This window comes from Balaenoptera acutorostrata, chromosome 3 (genome assembly GCF_949987535.1).
Source record: "Balaenoptera acutorostrata chromosome 3, mBalAcu1.1, whole genome shotgun sequence".
NCBI lineage: Eukaryota > Metazoa > Chordata > Mammalia > Artiodactyla > Balaenopteridae > Balaenoptera > Balaenoptera acutorostrata.
The window spans coordinates 139,267,839-139,292,675 of record NC_080066.1 but is presented as its reverse complement, the minus strand read 5'-3'; the positions used below and the strand labels follow the sequence as shown (position 1 = coordinate 139,292,675).

The 24,837-nt window shown below is 39.2% G+C and overlaps 1 protein-coding gene across 1 annotated transcript in view; it reads left to right on the top strand.

Moving 5' to 3' along the window:
• The window catches only part of CCDC175 (coiled-coil domain containing 175), a 69,109-nt gene that overhangs the window by 41,838 nt on the left and 2,434 nt on the right, over positions 1-24,837 (top strand). Inside the window, exons 12-19 of the mRNA XM_007193003.3 lie at positions 1,358-1,493; positions 2,052-2,183; positions 7,645-7,783; positions 12,327-12,406; positions 13,893-14,045; positions 16,920-17,022; positions 20,386-20,429; positions 21,741-21,903. Coding sequence (XP_007193065.2) covers positions 1,358-1,493; positions 2,052-2,183; positions 7,645-7,783; positions 12,327-12,406; positions 13,893-14,045; positions 16,920-17,022; positions 20,386-20,429; positions 21,741-21,903 — 950 coding nt within the window. The remainder of the gene's footprint in view (positions 1-1,357; positions 1,494-2,051; positions 2,184-7,644; positions 7,784-12,326; positions 12,407-13,892; positions 14,046-16,919; positions 17,023-20,385; positions 20,430-21,740; positions 21,904-24,837) is intronic.

The following is a 24,837-nucleotide window of genomic DNA, read 5'->3' as shown; positions in this document are numbered from 1 at the left end:
CTGGGAATGCCTCCTCCCATTGCCATATCTCCAGGTTGGGAAGCCTGATGTGGGGCTCAGAACCTTCACTCCAGTGGGTGGACTTCTGTAGTATAATTGTTCTCCAGTTTGTGAGTCACCCACCCAATGGTTATGGGATTTGATTTTATTTGATTACGCCCCTCCTACCATCTCATTGTGGCTTCTCCTTTGTCTTTGATGTGGGGTATCTTTTTTGTTGAGTTCCAGTGTCTTCCTGTTGATGATTGTTTAGCAGTTAATTGTGATTCCGGTGCTCTCACAAGAGGGAGTGAGTGCATGTCCTTCTACTCTGCCATCTTGAACCAACCTCAGTATATGTTTTCTTAATTAACAGTGCCCCAAAGTTGGAAGGATGTCAGAGTGCTTGTTGCTTGCTAGAGTCCAAGGAAATTATTTTCCCAAATTAAATTGTGTGAGTTTTCTTGGATCTAGATGTGTTTGTTAGTTTGATTTTTTTGGCATTGAACAGAAACAAAGTTTTTCATTCCAATCATGTGAAGTCACCAAAGAGTAAAATTGCCAAGATGTGCAATGCCTCTTTGCTCATCCATGCTCCTATGTGTACCAGTAAGGAAGGTGATGTGCAGGGACAGAGGAGAGTGGTTAAGTACACAGGCTCTACAGATGGACTACTTTGTTTGCTCTGCCTCTTATTGGCTCTGTGACCAGGGCTAAGTTATTTAATAATCTCTCCGCTCCCATCCCTATAAAGTGAGGAATGATAGTAGCACCCACCTCGTAAGGTTGCTGTGAATGGTAAATGAGATGATCAATGTACAGTATGTAGCTCAGTGCCTGGCACCTAGAAAGCACTTGCAGAAACATAGCTATATTTTATTATTGTTGTCATTATTATAATATTATTTTTAAGACTCCAATTGCACATTTTTACTCTTCTCTAGTTATATAGCTTTTTTATGTTGTAGTGGAGAGAAAAATTTGAGAACCTAGAAGCTTGAAATTTCTTACTAGCACTTTGAGTAGTTTAGGTAATTCTTTTACTATTTCTGTCTGGCACTCTTCTTTTTCAAACACCCCTGAGCCTTCCCCATTTCTCTCCTTTACCTAGAGGAGGCAAGCTCTAGGTAAAGTGTGGTTTGTCCACTGTCCTGTTGGATGTACTGACACAACTTAATGTGAAGCAACTTGCAGAGATGGCATTGAGGCAGTTAATGTTTTGTCTTATTTTTTCAGCTAACATGTCTAGTCTACATCATCAATGGCACAAACAATTTTATATAATCATAGTAGGATTTGTTTTGTTTTGAATTCCTTCATCTTTTCAGTAAACTGTGATGTCAATTTGATGATAATTTTTTTTTGTTCTAATCTCTAGTATTATAACTCAGTGGAAAATAGCTTGTTTGCTAAAAAAACATGCACGTTGGACCAACATGATAAGGGCTGAAACACAAGAAATTATAGATAAAATTCAGGATGCTGAACTTAGACGCAGTGAATTATTACAAGAGGTAAAGGAACTCAAGGAACTTAGTATTTACTCCCTATATTGCATGTCAGTAATTCTTCAGTATTTCATTAAACCTTACCTTATTAAAAGGTATTTTGCTTTCTGCTGATTTCATGTTTAGAGTGAATTATGTAACTTTCTTGAGAAATGTAACCAATTGCTATGTATTAACTATAGGAATTTAGCAAAGTAGCAATTCTCTCCAGAATATGCTTTTGAAGCATGTAACTGAAACTTGAAGATAGTGTTTAGGGAAACTATCTAAAAATAAGGAGACTAAACATCATTTATTTAGCTCCTATATTTATCCTCTGCCTACCCTCCATCCCCTACTACTCCCATTCCCCATTTCCTCATGTCATTTATAGCTATTGTTTGGTGAAGAAGTTAATCTCTGGAGGGAAAAAAAGATCCCCCTCAGTGGTTACTGAGAAATAATATAACCTGAAATCAGAGCCAAGTCTCATGCACAGAAATATTAATTTACCTGGCTGTTTGAAAATGTAATACTGACTGCTACAAAACAAATGATAAATCCTCATTTATTTCCCCTAATTAGACCAGTTTCAGAGAAAATGAAATCAATGAGTTTTTGGCACAGATTGAACAACTTACATTAGAATTAAAACAAGAGGAAGAGGAATTTGTTGCCAAAGAAAAAAAGTTAATTCGAGAGTTGAGCAAGTATGAGGTAAATTTTATTTTACGTCTAAGAATAATTTTAGATGGTGATATGCAGGGGAGGGTGTATTTCATGCTATTTTAATCAGTTAGAAGTAAAGTAAATCTTCTAGTATAAACAAGACTACAATTAAATTCTGAATCTTTCTTCTTTTTCTAAAAAAGAAATAGAACAACAAGAAATATGCTTTCAGTTAAAAAAAAAAAATCACACACTCCAAGTTTTGTGGAAGTGCTGGCAAAATCCATGGAGACAGGTGGAGTGTTGGGTAAAACCATGCAGAGCTGGAACAGGAGAGGCTGGAGAGAGTAATGAAGGGTGAGGGAGACCAAGAAGGCCAATCTCAGAAGTCCTCCTTAAAGACAGGGCATGGCACTGACCTGGGAACTACCAAGGGCTGACCTGAGGTAGAATAGAGCATGGATGATGGGGGAAGTGGAGAGAAAAGTCACTGCAAGGACCCAGGAGGCCCAGAGTGGCTAGGTCTCTGGAAACGCAGCAGAAAACAAACCTTTTCAAGGTGATGGTGTTACCTTGATAGACAAGGGCATGTTTCTTGGAGACCACCATTGGAAGAGTAGCTGAGGAGAAAAGAGATGGTAGCAGAAGGCTTCCTGAACTTGATTCAGTTTGAGGAGGGGAAAAAAAGGCCTGACTACCCCAAAGAGAAGATTTATTTGAAGGCAAGGGAGTAGGGAGTCCTTACATTTCAAAGTTTAGATCTTACCCTGGTCCAAGCCCACTCTTCCTCCCACCACACACACCCTGCCACGTCCTGCAGAAACCCTCTGCAGATAACTGGTCCCAGAAAAAACCAATTCTTTCTAATGTAAATAGCAAAAAAGAAGCAGATATGTCTTCCATACAAAAATACTATGAGAAAAACCAGTGAAGGGGCAATGAAACTTTCCATCAAATGAAGAACGCTCAGAAAAATGGTGCTGGAACAGATGAAAACTGTGACTCAACATCCCTCCATGAATTCAGAAAAAAACAATTTCATAGAAGTGCCAAGGAAGATTAGCAATATGGAAATATAGGAACTCAGGGAAGAGACGTCAGAAGGGGATGGCCAGAAATAGGAAGAGGGGAAATGGGAACTGGCACAACTCAGGGAACAAACCAGGGAAAGAAAGCATTGCACAAACCTATACAAAATTAGAAGGAACAGAAGGAAGAAGCAAGGCGGAAAGCATTTCTCCATTGGTTGTAGCATGTGTGGGTACCCAGTATTTTTCTAGATGCTGAAAACTAGAAATTTTTAAAAAGGGGGAAAGAAACAGAAGCCTTATGAAGCTTACATTCCAGTGGGGTGGGGGAGATTGAAAATAACAAGATAAACAGTAGAACACGTAATATATTCAGTGGTGATAAATGCTCTAGAGAAAATAAAACAGGGAAGTGGGATAGGGTGAGTGTATGTAATGCGGTCTGTGTGCCATTTTAAACAGGGAATCAGAGAAGGGTACAGCCCCAAAGGCTATGAGGAAGTGTGATGTGCAGATATCTGGAGAAGGTGGCTGCAGGCAGAGGACACGCTGAGCATGCAGGTTCTGAGGCAGGACTGTCCTATTTGAGGAATGACAAGGAGGCAGTGTGATTGCAGCAGAGATGGGGGAGAGTGCTGGAGGTTCTAGGGACTCATCTTCCAGAAGCAGATGCTGACATGGAATTAGGAGTGCAAAGGTTTATTAGGGTGTAATGCCTATGAAAGGACTGGGCAGGGACCATTATGTAAACTGCAAACTCTCCGGGGAACTCCAGAGCAAGGATCGTCCATTAGAAGAGGCGTGCCTTGGGCAGAAAGGGCTCTACCCTTGTACCGTCTCTTTGCTCACATAGTTAGTTGGAGGCCGCCCCTCAAAGAGCATGGTCTTGGCTAGGTAGCCAAGGCCACTCTGAAGGAGCCAACCACACTGGAGGCTGTCAGCTAACCACACTCCTTGCCACAGGACAGTGAATTCTTCCTTGAGGGTAGATCTAAAAGGGGCATCCCCAGGTTTGCCACACCTTGTGAGAACTTTGTCTTTCACTCTGCATGGGCTGGGAAGCCAATAGAAGGTTCTGAGTGAAGATTATTTATTCTGAAATAATCTGATTTTCATTTAAATAGGATCACTCTAGCTGCTATGTTGAGCAGAATTTAGGAAAGCACTGGTGGATGCAGGAAGACGAATTAGCAAGCTAGAGCAGTACACCAAGTGGTTCAAGTAGCTTGAACCAGAATGATAACTGAGGAGGCAGTTGGAAGTAGTCAGCATCTCAGACGTTTTTTGAAATAGAGCTGACAGAGTTTACCAGTCGTACTTAATGGTAAACGAATGAGGGCAATCCTCTTAGAGTCAGGAATAAGACAAGGACACCATTTAACATTGCATTCAAACCTGTACAATGAAATTAGGCAAAATAAGTAAATTAGAAGTATAAGACTGCAGATGAGAAAATTTCTGCAGACAGTCTGCTTGCCAGGCTGTGTGCTCCCTGCAGGACTCCGTCCACCTGTGCCTCATTTACACAAAGTCACGGACAGATGGCAGCCTGTGCGACATTATTATAAATCCCTTTTCCCCTTGAAAATCATCATCAACAACCCTGGGCACTTTGGAATCCCTGTCTACCTTTAGTTCAGTGGCATGAGGAGCCCAAAATGGAGAGGAAACACCCTCAGATTTTGGTTTATGGAACCATTATTGTACCCTTGATAGAATCATTCTTCTCACCAGTAGTAAGATCTCTGGACTGACAGAGCCCAAATTCACAGGGAGGGAAAGCAAAATCATTAGGTTTAATAGTGAGAAAGCCCACTGCTACTTGGGCCCCTGACCCAAAATTCCCAGGGAAAACAGCCCTGAATATTAGTCACTGGTTCAGAATGTAAACTTCCAAATCTTGAGAGGTGTTTTCTTCTAGGCGGTGCTGTGACTAAGTCTTCTATAGACTTGGCTCTGATACCGAGGGGCCTCCACTACAATGTTCCTATCAGAGCTTGCAAAGCCTTCTGCATCACTCGGATCTAGCACTGACACATTGATCATAGTTGGATCTGCTGGGTCCTTCAGCCCCGTATCTGGCAAGGTTCAGTCAGAGAAACAGAGCTACCAGGAAAGGGGTTTATTAGAGGATTTGACGTTCTGCCATTGTGGGAGCTCGTTATGTAGTCTAGTGAGTCTTTCAGCTTTACATCTGGAGCCGGGGCCCAAAGGCAGCAGGGTAGGCAGTTGGGAAGGAAAGATGGGCAGGAAGTGGAGAAAGCAAGGTCAAACTGGAAGTCGCAGGATGAGTGGAACTCGTGAGCTTGGACTGGTACCTGCATTGGCCTCTGTCCTTTCCAAGGCTTCAACCCCCAGAAATTGCAGCAGAAGCCGGAGCCTTTCATCACTGGGCTACGTATGCACGTGGCTCAGGACTCAGGGAAGCTGAGGGAAGATTTGAATGATCTGAGGAAGCTGTGGGCCTGACAGGTCACCCAACTCCAAGAAGCTGAGCCAGCAAACACCACCTTGCCTGAGCTGCAGCAGCATCTGATACCCAAACCCTCACTCCAAGCATAAAACAAGAGCATGGTTTCTTGTCAGGGTGGTGCTGGCAGCCTCAGCCTTGTGCAGGCAATGGGAATGAATGAATGCATTCACATGCCTCCTTATCCCCCCAGGCCATTCTTTTTTTACAGAATATAGTATAGATATGGGTTTCTTAATACTGCAGTCTGGAGAATTTACTCCTGATTCTGCATAGTAATATTTTTATATTACGGTGTTTTATGTATGTTTTTGTCTTTCTGTATTATTCATAAGGATTCTAATGGTAATTTGGAATGGGACAGCATATCACTGTATTAATTAGGGTGCGAGCAAGGTGCTCTATCAAAGAGATGCCAAAATGCAGTGAACATAAGCAAGATGTGTACTAAAGGGTTAACAATCCTCTATCCTTTACTGGGAAATTGACCTTGGTGTAACTTTCTGGCTCTTCCCCTAGTAGCCTGATAAAGGTGGATTATCAGTTGTATTATCAGGCAACATTGCTTATATAGAACAACCCTTTATTAGTATGCTGCATTTGACCAGGAGAACAACTAGTGGGAAACCAGAGCATTGGGCTTTCCTGGATTTGGTGCCTCTTTTAAATGGGCATGTCCCTTGTATGGACCTAGGAGGTATGTCCAAGAGATGTTGGTTCCAATTTAAACATGGGGCTTCTAGGCCAGGGAGTCCTTCACATCTACCCCTGTGGATCTCCTTCTCTTGCACTAAGTTACCGCTTTGGTGGGGTCAATGGAAACTAGCCTCTGGTAGGCTATGTTGTGAGGGCATCTCCCACTGGGGAAGCATGTCTGGCATTGCTCTGCTGGCCCTCAGGGTTTCCTTTAAATTATGTGTGTATGCAACTTAGATAAAAATAAAAAATAAAAATAAAAGTTTTTAAGAGTAAACTGGGTCAATTATGGCCAGTTTAAATCTTTGAGTATCTATTTAAGACAGATACTCAGATACTTCTGACATGGTCATTACAGAAGAGAGATGTTGATTTCTCTTTCCCGGTATAGGCTGAAGGGAAGGGGTGGAGGGCTGGAAGGGTAGCTCTGCCACCCTCGGCATGAGACTAACATCTTTGGGTCCACGTGGCAGCTTCCATTCTCATCCTCTCCCAGCCAGGGGAAGGAGGAAGGACCCAGGGGGCACATGCCCCTTCCTGTTGCAGGGTCAGGACCCAGAAATGGCACACCCCACTTCCGCTCACAACTCATTGGTCACACCCACCTGCAAGGGAAGCTGAGAAATCACTCTAGTTGGCAGCCATATGCTCAGCTAAAACTCAAAGAGTCCTGATATCGAAGGACAGGAGAGTGGATAGTAAATGTCAGTTGACTGTCTTTGCCTTTGTCACTATTTTAAATCCACCCTGACTTTCCAAGAGAGATTCAACTATATTCCACTTGAAACTAAATAAAACCTGAGTTTGAATAAATAAGCAGGCATTTTCATGTTTTGCTTTTGGCACTTTTAACCCATTTATTGTAGTATCATATCCATTTATTTCTACCCCCTTCCCATTTCTTACTTACATCCACATTTCTTAGAGCTGGTGTATATTTTATTTTGCTGCCTGGTTTTGTTTTGTTTTTTTTCATAAAATATCAATCAAGAGAAAGTTTCTCAAATATGTTTTTGGGGTACACATTAGGCAGCAGTAATAGAACCATAGCAGTACAGCTATAGAACTGAAAGGATCTTTGGAGAGCCCAGTGAATTTAATCTCCTAACAGTATAGATTGCCAGAGAGTCAGTGAGTCAGCCAACAAATATTTATTAAATATCTAGTATGTGCCAGATACCTTTCTATGCACCTTAGGATAAGAGGAGTCCAAGACAGACAGAACTTTCCCCACCAAAGAACTTACCTTCTACTCTAGAATACTGTGTGAATTCTCCAAAATCATACCTCACAATCAGCTTTATTGTCTTTAAAGCAAAGATTCGCTGAGGAAACACAAATTAACAAAGAAAAGGAAGGTGAACTAGTCGAGTGTCTTCCACAGCTTCAGGTGGCAGAAGAAGAATACATGGACAAAAACAGACAATTTGAAAATCTCGTTGATATTCTTACAGGTACATATGAAGCACTTAGTAATTGAACTCAAGCCCAGGTAAGGATTTCACTGTTGTCTGCTAACACAAAGTGGATCATTCATCACAAGCCAATGGTGAAATTCTCCCAACTTCTCCCATCACCTTTAACTCTCTATTCTCTAGTTTTTGCCTCTTCTACTAATTTCCTCTTCTCTGCACCACAATCTTACTGTTAACTCTTGTCAAATTTCTCCTTTTCTCTTTTAAAACTGTTTAAAATTAAGAATTAGTAGCAACTATATTTATCGTTTCTCTCTGTACTTGGTAAAGGTAGAACCAACTCCTTTATCTCCTGCCATGTGGAGAATATTTTGTTTCTTAACATGAATTTACAGCTTGACTTTAATCATTTTCCAGCTATGACTTTAATCATTTATAAGGTATGTACTCCTTAGATTTTTTTCACTAATCTGCCCCTAAGGCAGGGATAGATAACAGCTTGTCTCAGATCTGGGGGCTTCATAGAGAAGATGAAATGTGTCTGAAAGTATGCATATTTTGTGTTTTATTACATGGCACACGATGTGTGTGTTTAATATAAAAAATAATTATTTTCTCCACAAAAATTGGATGTGGTCATCTAACCCTGAACCCCAAATTTCACAGATCCAGATCCATCCCTAGAGGTGTGAGTCTTGTTTTGAATTTGGGGAGTAAAGGATCATTATCCAAGGATTTAGGTTATTAAGCAGGACAACTTCTAGAACTTCTGTCTTCTAGATGATGGAAGAAGTGCCACTGGAATCAGGCCAGGACCAAAATTACAGAAAATGTGCACATTTTTTACTGGAATGGGAGTAAAAAATGTGCACTGTGGTGGGACTGACCAGCTGGTAAAGATGAATATGGGGATAGGAATTAAAGCAGTGTGTCAAAACAGGGTAGTCATATGGAAACCCAATATGGTCAAATGTGAAATAAACAGATATTCAAAGTTAATAGTGGTAACTTTCAAGGAAGGTGGATTTTTAAGAATATAAGAATATTATAAGAAAAAGTACCTGGGTCTGGTTCCCATTCCTCAGTTGATTTTCCACTTTTGCCACATTTACATTTAGTCAATTCAGTTAGGTTTTCTTGTTTTTTTACCACTTTTACCAAGACTTGCAACATATATGTACTCTGTTCCCAATTTTCTACTCCCCTACCCTTCCTTTATCCCTTCTTGCACTGGGTGGAGGATATAAGAAACACTATGAGTATAAAAATAAGAAATATATTGCAGTATATTGCAGTGTATTGCAAGAACTGATTCTCTTAAGTCAAAGAAAAGGGATAAAATACTGAAGAAAGTAGAGAAAAGAGAGGAAGGCAGGAGAAAAGAAGGAAAGGGGACATAAGAGCAATGTACTTCAGAGAGTAGGAAAATATACTTCACCTGCCAGGAGTGAGACTTACAGAGGGTAGAATATAAAGGCTCAGTACACATAAAGAATAATGTTGTGACTTGTGATTAAATATGATGGATAAAACACATGCATCTATCTTTGCTCCCTAATAAAACTTCATAAAATATGTGCAAAAGATTTATTTAAAGATATAAACCCACAAGTACAAAGAGACTGGCAGAGAAGACATCAACAGATAACAAATAACAGCAAATTGTTGGAAGGTGTATTGGATAGAGGTATTAGCAGAAAAAGAAGTTTAACTAGCAAGTGCTCACAGAGAAGCATAGCATGAGGACGAGAAGTTCTCTCCTCAGGACCAGGGAAGTCTTGGACATTGGAGGACAGGGATACTGTGAAGCCTGAGATGAGTCATGGGGCTGAAGATTAGCTGAAAGTCTTTATAGCGAGCAGTTAGACCCCCAGGTCAAATGTCCTCTTCTGTGCCACTGACTGACTACTCCTCCACAATGCCAGAAGAGAAATTGGGCAAGAGGGTTCTAAACTTCAGGATATCAGATATGGCTGAGGGCAGAAGACAGGTGCTGTTCTGAGACCCCCTTCTACTGCTCAGCTTGATGAAGGCTGCCAGCCAGTTGTGTTATAACTCTTCTGTGATCCCTTCCCCACCCTGAAGATGGTTGGATTCTTCCCCAAGGACACTGAACAGTTTCAAAGAGCTCCACAGAATCTAACATTTGAGAGCCCCCCAACAAAATGGGTGATCACTTCCTGATCACTGTACAGTGAAGTCCACCGAGGAACCAAACCTTTTAGTCCCTCACTCTTAAGTAGGATTAGATAGTCAAAGGTCACCAGACATCTCAGGAAAAACTCCAGTATGAATGACATAAACTAAAGCAGATAGTAAAACAGAACTTGGTGGAAACATAAACACAAATAACATAAGAATACTTTTAAAGATAAATTCTCAGGGAGTATATATTCTCTCTATATTATTATATATAATATGTATATATTCTCTGTATATTGTTCAGAATATATGTTCTCTCTAGTATAGAGAATATATCTTAAAGTATATTCTTAGAGAAATAAAATAAGATATTGCATTTATGAAAAAAGAACAAGATGCTTAAAAGAAAGAACAAAGAACAAAAAGGAGCTCTTAAGAATAAAAAATGTAGCAACTAAAATTTTAGAATTCAGTAAGAGGATTATAAGAAAAGTTAAGGAAATCTCTCCAAAAATAGAACAAAAAATAAGGAGATAACAGGATAAAATGGTAAGGAAATTATAAAACTGTTCTGAGGTGTCAAATATCTGACTAACAGGAAGGCCAGAAAAAGAGGCCAGAAAAAAAATGGGAAGTATAAAGTTATCAATGAAATATTACAAACATATTTCTCAGAACTGGAGAATATGAACTTCCTATTTTAAAGGGCCTGAAAGGGCCTTAAAGGGCCTGTCAATCCCCAGTACAATATATGAAAGAAAAGACATTAAGCTACATCACTGATGGATTTCAGGAGAAAAAAAAAAAAAGAAGATCCTAAAAGCTTCTAGAGAGAAAAAGCAGATCTCACACACAAAAGATTAGTATCAGAATGGTTTCAGACTTCTTTTTTTTTTATAATGAAAGAGCTTTATTCAATAGAGAAATCAATAATAGCCACAAATATAAGAAAACCATGAAAAACCTTAAAAAGAAATCTGTAAACTCTATATGAAGAGAGGTTTGCTAAGAAATATATAAGAAGACTTGAATAAATTTAGAGACATCTCCTATTCCTAAATGAGAAAACTGAATTAAAAGAAAGTCAGTTTTTCACAATTAATTGATAAGTTTGGCACTATTCCAATTAAATTTGCTGCAGGTTGAGTTCTCCAGAGAAAGAGATTGAGATGGAATTTAGAGTATAAGACATTTATTAGGAATTGACATGTGGGAAAAGGAGGGGGAAAGTAGCAGAATTGCTCAGCAAGTATTGTTAGGATGAATCACTCAATGAGTAAGTTATTATGGCCATTCTCATAAAGATGTTGGCCCATCTCATAATAGCTAATAGAATTATTAATAGAAGGAGAAGTAGACTGAGATGTAGATGCAAAAAGCCTCAGCTAACCAACTGGGAATTTGTTGCCCCAGGTCTCAGACTTCTTAACATCAATATCATAATAGAATTTAGAAGACATTGCCCTCAAAATTTTGAGAGAAAATAATTTCCAACATTAGATACCCATCCAAACTACCAGTCAAGTATAGATTTAGAATAGAGATATATTTAGATATACAAGATCTCATTTACTCTGTCTCAGGAAGCTACATAAAATTTGCTTCAACAAACAGAGGAAATAAATCAAGAGAAAGAAGAAGGTATGAGATTCAGAAAGCAGGAGGTCCAACATGAGAGAGATGCAGAGGGAAGTCCCAGGAGGTCAGCTTTGCGGCAGGACTAAAGAAAAATGTACAGAAGGTAGTGGGAGAGGGCAGAGAAAGGGAACTGATGGATTACCTAATGTGTTTGACCACGTGGGAAGTAATGTTCAGAAAGATTTTACAATTCTGTTATAGATTTTGATATGAATTAATGACATGTACATGGAAAACTAAGCAATTTTTTTTAAAAGTGAGGTAATTTTTACCTCCAGGAAAAACAAGAAACTATATAAGAAAGGAAGTGTAATCATACTACACAGGTTGTCTCATCAGTGAATAATATTTACATTGTCATAATGATCCAAACAAAATTCATTTAAATAAAATCCACAACTTCACGAGGAGGTTGAGGGAGGGGACATGGAGGCTGCGGGTGTGGGCGGGAGGTGTAGGGATGGGGGTAAGTGGGCTGTGTCCTCCTCTACTATGTTAGGAAGCGAGCAGAAGAAGTTAAGAAAGAAAATTAAAAAGTTTCTTAAAGAAAAAATTTTAAGAAAAAAAATTTTTAAGAAAATGTACGAGGAAAAAGTTAAGATGAGTTAAAGATGGTTGATTCTGAGGAGTCAAACACAGGGGTGGATGCAACATTGGGGAGCACCTGACTTCCAGTTTTTGTTATAAGCCTTATAATAGTGTTTGGCTTCTAAAAGCAGGCATATGTCTTATTTTGATTATTGTCTTTTAATTAAGGAACATTGTAGGTGGTTATTTTTCTCTCTCTCTCTCTCTTTTATAGCACAAAAGCAGGAGCAGAATTTACTGAATGATCACATTTCTCAATTGTCAAGAGACTTTTTAAGATACCTTAACAACACGGTAAAGAGTCAATGTATTCATTCTTTTTTCTTTTATTAGAATATTGGTATATACAGACAGTGATACTTACCTAGCACATTAGAGTTTTCAAGAAATTCACATTTTTTAAACTTACCCTGTTAATATCAATGTTTTGAAATTTTTAATCACAACATACACATATGTATATAGATATATATACACACACACATATATATACGTCTGTGTGTGTGTGCGTGTGTATGTGTGTGTATGTAGAGAGAGAGCAACTTCAGAAGCAATGAACATGTAACCTGGGACTTCCCCGGTGGTCCAGTGGTTAAGAATCCACCTTCCAATGCCAGGGGTGCAGGTTCGATCCCTGGTCAGGGAATAAGATCCCAAATGCCGTGCTGCGTGGCCAAAATTTAAAAAAACAAAACAAAACAAAAAACTGGAAAATCACTGGGGAGGATTCAGTTTCCTTATTTAAAAGGTAGAGATTGGAGTATGCTTCCTAAGGTTCTTTTCAGATCTGTTATTCTGGTAAATTCCTATGAAGACAAGGACAAGTGGGCTAAAGTTGTGGGTGTGGAGGGGGTGAATGAAATGGGATCAGGTGAATAGATGCTTAATACCTTTTCAAATTTTATAATCAATACTTAATGATAAACATATGTATGTAGAGTTGGTTAATTAAAAATAAAACATATTCTTTGAGAGTCACTGACCTCAAAAATAACTTTCAGTGCATTATGGAAATAGAAACATATGAAGGGGAAAATTACAAGTAAGTATACTATATATATAATTCCATATTCTTTATAAGATGCTGCTAGGGATGATTATACAATGTACAAAGATTATGTGATTTATAGCAGTATAATAATAGAAAACTGCCTAGAGAATTCAGTAGAGAAAAGTGTAGAGAACTCTGAAAAATCCATAAAGTAATATTCTTCTTCTTTTGAGAAATATTAAGTCCTCACTGAAAGAGCCTCAATAAATTCCACTCCCTGCTTCCCCATTTTTGCCAGGTAGTTGTTCATATGTCAAAGTATATTCTATTTTGTGAAATTGTCTCAACAACTTAACTTTGGCTCTTAACTTGGGATCCATAGACTCATTTCCCAGAGTCCATTAGCTTTGGAGTTTATATAAAGTTTTTCAAGGGAAGGTGTCCATAACCTCTGCTGATGGTCAAGGAGTTACAGTTGACCCTTTAACAACATAGGTTTGAATTCTGTGGGTCCATTTATATGCGGATTTTTTTCAATGAATGAGTACTACAGTACTACGCAGTCTGTGGTTGGTTCAATCAGCGGATGTGAAACTGGGGATAGAGAGGACCAACTGTAAAGTTACACGCAGATTTTTGAGTGGAAGGGGTTTGTGCCCCTCACCCCTGCATTGTTCAAGGGTCAGGTGTAATTAGAACCCCTCTCTGAATGTGGTCCAGGCAAACTAATACACTGGGGCCCTGCTAGTTGAACTCTATGCAATAACTGTGGGTTTTATGTTTGAGCAGAATAAAGAGAAGCAAGAATTAAAACAATTAAGAGATCACGAAAGCCATAAAATCAAAGCTCATTTTGAAGTTCTAAAGCACTTAGAAAATGAAATCTATGTACATGATTTAAAAACAGATGATTTGCTCCTGGAAAATAAAAGATTAAAAGAGGTAAGTTCAAGCGCACTTCACTTTGTACAATGATCTTGGTTGATTGTCTACACCTGCACTAGTTACGAGAGGAAAAACTCTTAAAACTTTTTAAGTGAAACTTAAAGTACACACAGAAAAGTGCCCAAATCATAAGTGCACAGCTTAATGAATACACTGGGTAACCAACACTTAGATCAAGAAACAAAGCATCAACAGAATCCAGATATCTTCTATTGTGCCTTCCTGCCACTAACCTCCTAACAAGGGTAATGCTATACTGACTTCTAATACCATAGACGAGTTTTGCCTGTTTTTGAACATTATATGTATGAAATGATACAATATGCCCTCTTTTGCCCAACATTATGTTTTTGAGGTTCATTCTTATTACTGAGTGAAGGTATGATTCATTCATTCCTTAGTTCTGTATTGTATTGTATTGTATGTATGTATTGTATTCCATTGTATGACTATACTACAGTTCATTTATACAGTCTACTGTTGATGGGGGTTTAGAGAGTTTCTAATTTGGACTATTACAAAGAGTGTTGCTATGAACATTCTACTACATGTTTTTTAGTAAATAAAATTGCATATTTCTTTTGGGTAAACATCTCAAGTGTAATTCTGGAGCCATAGGGAGACATATGGTCCACTTTAGTGCTCAGTGCCCGTCTCCCAAAGACGTTGTTGCACTAACTGCCACTCCCCCAGTAGTGTATGAGAGCACAGTTGTTCCTCATTCTCTATGAAACTCGGCCTTTTTCAATTTAATCATTCTGGAGGGTGTATAGAGGTGTCCCTTGGTGGTTTTAATTTGCATTTTCCTGATGATTAATGAAGCACCTATTCATAGGTTGTTGGCCACTTGGATACCCTCTTTGTGAAGTACCTGTCCAGGTCTTGTGCCCATTTAAAAAGTTAGGTTGTCTGTTTCATATTGATTTCAGCTTTTTTTAAAGCAAAGGAATTTGTTCATCCAACCCCTAAAATTAAGGCCTCAATCTCAAATGATTATATTTTACTTATTTATACTTGAGTTACTTATTTGAATCTGTCACTCACTAGTAACCCTGTGTGACTTTGGGCAGATCACTTAACTTGTGAGCTTCATTTTTCTCCCCTTAAAATGGGAATAACTCCTAAATTCATAGCGTGAAGGTGACTTCTTTGTAAACTGAAAGTGCAAAAGAAATGCAATTTAAAAAATTTTTTTTTCTGGTAAACCTTATTGACCTCAAAGGTCAGGATCTGTATCAACGTGTTTCAAGAGTTTTGCACAATGCCTCACATGTAAGAGGAGTTCAGTCCCACTCGATGCTCACAATAACCTGGATAATATATGTGGATATTACATTGTGTCCCTTTTATAGATTAGGAAACTGAGTCTCTTTGGGTTTTTTTTGAATTTTTAATAACTGGAAAAATAAAAACAGTCCTACAGCAGTAAGACTCTAAGTAAGGGGAAAATCTCTTTGACTATGTTAAAGACTGATTCTAAAAGTTCTGTTTTTGGATTCAAGGTCCACCTACTAGCCCCTGGATGACCCTATGCGTTTATCTTATTCACTTACCACTCTTTGTTTTAATGATCGCATCCCTTCATTCAACAAACATTTTAAGCATCAGTGAGTCCCAAACTCTAGGGAAGGCACAGTGAATACAAATATGAGTAAGACACTGTCCCAAGCCCTTAGGAAGCTCACAGTCTAACTGGGGAGATGGGTATACAAATGGATAATTACAATTTGGTTGTTAAGTGTGACAGTCTACCCAGGGCACATATACAGAGTCACCCAGAGCAAGAGCACCTAATCACACCATGTGAGGAGCTCCAAGGAAAAGTCTGACAGGGTCTCATTAGCATAGAGGTAGGATTTACACCTGGGAGATGGTGAAATTCCTCAGGGATTGTGAATGAGAACAGTGTGGTGTGAACAGAGTTCTGGAGAAAGACAACTTTTAAAGAGTAAACAGAAGAGGAGACCAAAAAGGGGGACTAAGAGAGGAAAGTTGGAGAGTTACGAGAGGCCAGCTGAACTAGGCAAGTCTACGAACAGTGATCCATGTTCAAAGAGAGCAAGAATGGTGACTTGGACTTGGCTTAAGGTGACTTTCACTTTGGTTTACTGCAAAACCTGCCAGCAAGCCATGCAAAGACTGCCACAAGATCAAGGCTGCATGAGAGACCCTCTAACACATGCTTATAAACAGTCCTGTGGAACAGTTCCATGTCTACTTCTCCTATGGTACCAGACACTATTTCTAAGATTTTTATCGGTAGTTTCTAGTATTTGACTATTTCTCTCTTGAAACTGGGCCAGTGCCAACATTATATCCCAAAGCCCATACTTTCAGAGTTCCCAGAGACTTTAGAGGTCCTGAGCATTGGGTGGTCAGAACAGAAAACCATGACTTTAACACCCAAACCACTGCTACCACTGCCACCCAATGCAATGAAACATCCGACTAGAGTGAGCAATTCCATAGGCTCTCCTGGCTTGATCTCTGTGAGGTCTTACGAACGCCTCCAGTGAGGCATCAGTGCTGCCTTGTAACATGTACTGAACACACATTTTGCAAAAAAAAAAAATCATTTTTTTTCCTGTGAAGACAGTGTGTTTAGGCAGAATACCTTTTAATTCATTTTTGTGGCAAATTCAGAATACCGTGTTTACTTGGGTGTTGAAATGCTTACTAGGAAGTAATGTCCTTTACCTCCCTCACCAGAATGTAAGCTTAACAAGGGCTATGCTCACCACTGTTACCCTTGCACCTAGAATGGTAGGTCGCACAGAGGAGGAATCAATAAATGTTTGCTAAGTGACTGCACGGGTAATTAACCTTCTATAACTAAACGGCTTAAAGCAAGCACATGCCTTTAATTTCCAGTATATTGCATACATAAAGAACAGCACAGAGCAACACAAAAAGGGAGGAGAAGACCTCATGTGCACCTCAAGTGACCTGTTGTCTCAGCTGACAGCTCTTCAGAGTAAGTAATGTGTCATGAATGACCTTTACATATAAAAAATAAAGTTTTGTTTAAATCAATTTTACTGGTTTGCATATAATAAAATGCACCCATCTTAAGTTCAATGTGTTTTGACAAATGTACATACCACTAGAACCACTAGTACCACAAGAAAGATATAGAACATTTTCATCATTGAAAAACGTCCCTTGTGTCCCTTTGTGGTTGATTTCCCACCCTACCTCCAGTCCCTAGAAACCATTGATGTGCCTTCTGTCCCTAAGGATTAGATATAAATGGAATGGTAGAGCATGCACTCTTTTGTACCTGGCTCCTTTCAGTCAGCAAACTGTTTTCTAAGATCCATCCATGTTGTTGCATGTATCATCGTTGGCTCTTTTTTACAGCTGTATAGTAGTGTTCCATTAAATGGATATACCATATTTTGTTTATCCATTCGCTAGATGAAGGACATTTGGATTGTTTCCAGTTTGGGGTTGCTATTTGTTTATAAGTGTTTTTGAGAATATTTGTTTTCATTTCTCTTGGGTAAATACAAAGGAGGGGAATCGCTGGGTTACACCATTAGTGTAACAGGTTTAACTTTATAAGAAATGGCCAGTTTGCCAAAGTAGTTGTACAAATTTATCATCCCACTCTCAATGGGATACTCCACATCCTCACCAACAATTAAAGTTGTCAAAACACTAAAATTGTTAACATTTTAGCCATTTACTAGGCATGTAATGGTATTTCCTCTTGCCTAAGTTTTCCTGTTGACTAAGGTTGTTAAATATCTTTTCATATGCTTTTTGGCCGCTTGTACATCATTTTTTGTGAAGTGTCATGAACAAATTATCTATTACAGCATGACGTTACAAATTACTTTGCTCACAAATTGTCAATTTGTTAGAACTTAGTGGAGGCAACTCCTGTCTGTTCTACATGACATCGGTTGGGGCAACTTGACGGCTGGGGGGTAATTCAGCAGCTGGGGACTGGAATCATCTGAAGACCCACTCACTCACACTTCTGGTGTTGATGCTGGCTCTCAGATGAATCCAGGGGAGACTGTTAACCAGAACACCTCCACGTGGCCACTCCATGCATGTAGCTGCTTGGCCTGCTGTGTTCCAAAGTTAGCATCCCAAGAAAACAAAGTGGAAGTTCACGGCATTGTTGTGACTTGACCTTGGTAGTCAGAGTGCCACTTCCACAATATTCTAATGGTTGAGGCAGTCACCAGGCAAAAAGGGAGGGGACAGAGACATCACTACGAATGGGAAGAGTGTCAGCATCATGTTGGGGGAAGAGCATGGGAGATGAAATATACTGTGGGGCCATCTCTGGAAAATACAATCTGCCACATGTCTGTCCAAATCTTTTGCACATTGCTTTGTGTTCTTTGTGTTTCTTTTTTTTTTTTAAGGTCTTATATTTATTTATTTTTGGCTGCGTTGGGTCTTCGTTGCGGTGTGCGGGCTTCTCATTGCGGTGGCTTCTCTTGTTGCGGAGCACAGGCTCTAGGCACGTGGGCTTCAGTAGTTGTGGCACGTGGGCTCAGTAGTTGTGGCTCGCGGGCTCTAGAGCGCAGGCTCAGTAGTTGTGGCGCATGGGCTTAGTTGCTCCGCAGCATGTGGGATCTTCCCAGACCAGGGCTCGAACCCGTGTTGCCTGCATTGGCAGGCGGATTCTTAACCACTGCACCACCAGGGAAGTCCCTCTTTGTGTTTCTTTTTGAGTTAAAATCGTTATATAGTTTGGAAATGAGTCGTTTTTCAGTCTGAGGCTTGACTTTTCATTTTCTTAATGTTGTCTTAGAAAAGAAGTGAAAAATTTTCTTTTGAACAAAGACTGCTTTATCTAGTTTGCCTTTTAGGGTTAGTATTTTCTGTCCTGTCTAATACATTTTTGTCTAAGCCAAGTTCTCAAAGATTTTTTTCCTATGTTATCTCTACGAGTTTTTAGTTTAGCTTTTATGTCTAGATCCCTGATTCATTTCAAGTTAACTTTTTCATATGGTATGAGGTAAGGGTTGAAATGTCATGGTTTTCTCTTATGCATATTCAGTTTTGCCAGCACAATTTTTGAAAAGACTCTCCTTTTAGTGCTGTATTACTTAAACGACATTTTCAAAAAATCAGTTTTATGAGTCTGTTCCTTTATTCTAAATATCTAACTTTACACCAGTGTCGCACTGTCCTGGTTACTATAGCTTCATATTCAGTCTGGAAATCACGTAATGCAAGTTCTCCACATTTGTGCTTCTCTGTTAGAATTATTTTGGCTATTTTAGATCTTTTGATTTCCATATAAGTTTTAGAATCAGCTTATTAATCTATACACACCCCACACACATACCCCTGCTGGGATCTTAATTGGGTTTGTGTTGAATCTGTAAATCAATTTGGGGAGAATTGACATCTTAACAAAATGAAGACTGCCAATCCAAGAACACAGTATATATTTCCATTTATTTAGAACTTCTTTAATTTTTCTCAGCAAGATTTTGCAGCTCTTCGTATTGTTTTAGAGGTCCTCAAGACCGTCCCCATTCTTGATGATTAGCTGGAAGGATTCACAGGACTCAGAAGTTGTTATACCTTATGGTTATTGTCTATTACAGTGAAGGGTACTGAGTAAAATCAGCAAAGGGCAAAAGGGCTTGGAGGAAACCAGGTGCAAGCTTGCAGGCACCCTCTCCCAGTGGAGTTGCAAAGATGCACTTAATTCCCCCAGCAATGATGTGTGACACATGCAAGGTGGTGCTAGGCAAGGGAGCTCACAGGGGCTTGGATGTCCAGGGTATATATTGGAGGGGGTCAGTCACGTAGGCATGCAGTGCCTGTGTGAACGACCTCAGTGACTCAAGCAGCTACCGAGATGCTCAGGTGGTATTTCTCCTTTATGACGTTAGTATGGGAAATTGCATTGATTGATTTTGGAATGTCAAACCAATCTTCCCCTCCAGGGATAAAACCCACTTGTTCAAAAGCTATTATTGTTTTCATGTATTGCTGGATTTGATTTGCTAATCTTTGAGCAGATTTCTGTATCTGTGTGAGACTGCCTTGCTCTGCTCACACCCCCAGCAGAGAGCCCAGTGATCATAGGGCTCACGCTTCTCTCCCTTCTTTCAGGTGCCACAGTTCTGTGCTGCGCACTCTCCAGTATCTGAAAACTGGATATTGAAACAAAAATACTTGTTTTATACGTTTAGTCCCATTTTCTCCTTGTTTAAAGTGGGAAGGCAAGTGTTGTTCTGACATTTTGGAAGTAGGAATTTTTAGATAAAAATAATTTTTGAAAAACAAATAATGTTACTTGAATTAAAACGTTCAAATTATTTCAGTAACTTTTGCATTTTAAAAATCTTTAATTTAGCACAATATTCGGATTTGTGGACTGAATTTTGGACTACACTTAAGGTGAGCTTTTTTTGTGTTGCCTCCATAAGTATATTTCTAAGATACTCACCTACCTAATAAGTGTGTGTATAAGGAAAGAGGTCAGGATTTGCGGGGAGTGACAGAGCTGGTGTGATCATCATATCCTAAAATGTATCCTTTGTGCTGTTAAAAAACAAATTTCAACTGAGTAAATTTTAAAGATCTTATTGGCTTTATTCAACACTTCATGAATCAGGCATCATTTAAGCTAGCAGACAGGAAGGAGCTCTGAGGAGCTGTACAAATGAAAGACTTTTATAGTCCGAAGGGAGCAGGAACAAGGAAGTTATTCCAGGCAAAAAAGGCAGGTTGGCTGTTGCAAGGTCACTTTCCTCTCAGGGATGGCAGGGGTCTACTAGGCAAATTACCTGACCAGTACTGATCAGGTAGATTCCTGATTGACTGGTTTAAGATTCCATTTCTGAGAGAGCTGAAACTGTAATTAAGTCTTGCAGTTTGGTGACATGGGGTTTAGTGTAAGTGACTCCATTTTGGGCCTGTTGTCTTATTTTTAAGAGTATCAAACATCACTATGAAATCTTAATCCTTTGAGAAGCTGTCTTCCCACTCTACCACTTCAGTTAAAGTGGGAATGGGGGAATGACAATTTTTTTTTTCAAGCGCAAACTGAACACAGATCATTTTAGGACAAAGTTGTCAATTCTGAACTCCATCTCTCCTCCATGTTTTACCAGCCATTCACCATCTTCAACCCTCCCCCCCTTCAGAGGGAGGTAGGCTGTAGTTTAAAATCCTGGTTCTGCTACTTGCTAAGTATTTAAAGTTTACATGTGATCCTTGTTTAACCCTTAAAACTGTGGATAAGGGAAGTGTTAGTAGTGCCTTTTTTAGATGAAGCTGCTGAGGCTCAGAGAGTTTAAGTGACTTGCCTGAGACCGAACAGTTGATGAACTTGTGGGGATTTAAAGCTCAGATCCAGCCTGATTCCAAAGTTCTTTCTTTTAAGCTTTAAGCCATGCTGAATCTCCTCTGCAATTCTGTGCCGCTCTTAAGATGGGCTGGCTTTTTTATACCACCACCACTACCCTACCCAGTTAAAATTTGGAGTTCAGTGAGTACTCCACTAAATCTTCTCATTTGCTAATCCACTTTTCTGAGATCCTTTACAGAACCTTGTGAATTTGCTGTCTACAGACACTTATTTTACATGACTAGTACCAATTTTGCCTATGTATTTTTGTCTTGTACATGACTCACTCATACAAAATATGTTTTTATTTATTTTGTTGCAATTTATATTCACATACCCCCAAATGCTACTTTTTAAAGGAATTGGTAGAGAGTGGTAATGAGACCTTGCAAGAAATAAAAAATCTGATAGAGAAGCTGTATGAAAGAGATGAAAAAATTGAGCAAATCAGTATTTGGCTTCAAGAGGACATTGAAGAGATGCGTTTTCTTATGGAACAGGAATCGCAGACAGACCTTCTCAGTAAGTAACACCTCAAGAGCTTTGGGTAACAAAGACCTTTCTGCTATTTTACTGTAGCTGGTAAAAAAAGAATGCCAACCAATAACTTAGTTATCCCCAATAATCCATTCTCAGTAATGTCACATATGTTCAATGAATGTTGATTCTCATTTGTGGGGTTGAATATGGTAATGCAGCAGTGTCGGGCAAGTCTCTCTTCCATCTGAGTGAATCTCCTAAGTAACTGAATCTCAACTTCTTTCTGACTTTTTAAAACATTTTCCTCCCAAAATCTTTTAAAACTCTTTTACATACTTCCTTGTCTTCTTAAACAGAAGATATTGAACACCATTTTCCCTTTTCTTCCTGAGCTGAGTTTAGCATTAAAAACAGCAACAGCATTAAAGATGGCAATAGTTGCTGTTTTCTAGTGATGGCTTCTGGGGCTTCTGAGATGATAACACATCCTATGCAACACAATTGACTCATGAGCAAGCAACCCGGGCTCTCCAGAGGAATATCAACCTTCATCCTCAATCCCTACTCTAGTGTCATGTTAGACACAAGGGCTACAGAACTCCTTCCAGATCAGGGCTGCAGCTAGAAGTGAAGGTGAATCCTCGCACAGTACAGCCCAGAGGTCCCAGGGCTGGAATCCCTTGGGAAGGTGGGATGGTGGAGGTAGAAGGGGCTGGTGAGAAGGAAGGAGAATAGAGCGTAGGGGAGAGTTGGGAGTGGTGAAATGAAAATAATGTCATCTGGCAAGTGTACAGATCTATTATTAGAGGCTATTAAGGTTTAAGAGCATCATCATTAGATAAGCAATATTATAGGTGGGTTGTGGAAATTTTAAAAATAAGATGAAATAAAAGTAAAATGAGAGAAAGTGGTACAATTAAAAACATCTCAATATTTGGTAAAAACCAATATTCTGAGGGTATTGCTTGACAAAAGAAATAATGTTTTAGCAGCCAATAAGGAATTTTGTGGGTGAACCTTCTTATCAACCTAAAAGCTGTCTTGGTGGTCCTGCTCCAGGTTGGTGATACTTATTATGTCTTAGTGCATAAGGGTCCCTGGTGAATCTTGCTTAACTCTGCATTTTCTTTGCTAGGTCAGGCCATCCCTAGCAACTGTAGAGCAAGCAGAATTTTAAGAGCTAAATCATCTCTAGGTGTCAATTGCACTGTTTTCACACGAGCAAATCTTCCTGTTTTGTCTGAAACCTGATGGAATCTTTGCATTGGAGCAAAAAAATAGACTATATTGAAAAGCTAAACCCGCGGAATAACTAATACCATATTCCCTTTTTCATGTATTTTGAGTACTGTCTTATTGATAGCCTACGGAAAGTGGAGGATTGCAGCATGGAAAAAATTGCAGGCCACCCAAACGAGAACAAGCTGAGGCATAAAGCTTGGTAGAACAAGGGAGTCAGAGTCACCGTCACTTGTTTTTGCCAGAGATTCAGAGGCAGGTGCGGGAGTGAGAGAGGTTTAGTGTGGAAAAAAAAAGGAAGGCTTCAGGTGTGTTCTGACTGGAGGTTGTTAGGATGGGGAGGCTGGTAACAGGCTGACTTAGAAGGAGGACAGCCTATGTGATTGATTAGTAAGCATACTTGGCTTTTCTCTGGTTGGTCCCAAGTTAGAAGAAGGGTCATAAAAGAGGGAAGTTGGTGGTCATTGATCAAGTTATGACTGTTCTGGGCTCATTACATATATGGTCATTGCATGGGTCTATTGTCGTGTATGGTGTGGTCATTGTTGGTTTGTATATTCAGTCTCAGCATGGATCTTAATTTTTACTTCCATTTTCAACTTAAAGTATCATGTTCAGAAAAGAGTAATAGTTGCTCTGAGTGAAAACCAACCCAAATAAAATATAAAAAATAGGTCAATTCAGCATGTGCCATTCATTTTTATTTCATCCAAATGGTACAATCATTTAATTAAAATTTAAGTTCATTTGATAGGCAATCAGTATATACGACTCTTAATTAAACCATTCTTATTCTAGACAACTGGAACAAGTTCCAGTTAATATTTATTATGAAATACTGCAAGTATGTAAAGTATTGGGTTGGCCAAAAATTTCGTTCGGGTTTTTTTGTAAAGCTGCCCCCTCCTGTTTTTATAGGGCTCAGAGCTAAGAATGGTTTTTATATTTTCAAATAGTTGGAAAAAAATCAAAAGGATAATATTTCCTGGTGCCAGGAAATTATATGAAATTCAAATTCCTATATTTGTAGATAAAGTTTTATTGAACCCCAGCCATGCTCATACAGTCACACATTACATATGGCTGCTTTTGCGCTACGATGGCAGACACTGACAGGGACCATGTGGCTCGCCACACCGAAATTATCTATTATGGAAAAGGTTTGCCAAACCCTGATCTAGGGTATTGCATCTTCCCCTTTGATCACTCATGGAGTGGGTGAGTTTTTTCTGGCAACATGGCAAACCCTAAGGATCACATAGGCTGAGACAAATAAGAGAAGAAGGGATGATTTCTTTGTTCTAGGCCATGCAATGATGAACATGCTCTGTTACACAGTGACCAATTCCAGAAAAAATTAAAATATTCTCTTTTTGTTGTTGGAAATGAAAAGAATATCACTTAATTTTATAAGAAAAAACACATATTTCTACTGAAAATATTTTCAGTCAATAGATTACTGATTGGAGGAATTTCAATTTAAAAAGTCAGTACTGTTTGCAGCCACTGAAATGTTCCTGATTGGGCATACTGATACTTGAAATTCCTCCTGTTTTTAAGGTTTCATCCATGTTTCACTATTAACACTAAACTGAATTCCACAAGTATTTACTGAATGCCTAGTCTGTGCCAAGTACCATGTTAGGCTCTGGGGTTACAGTGGTGAATGAAAACAGATATAATCCCTGCCCAAATGGAATTCACAGTCTAGTACAGAAGCCGGCAAATGTTAAAGGG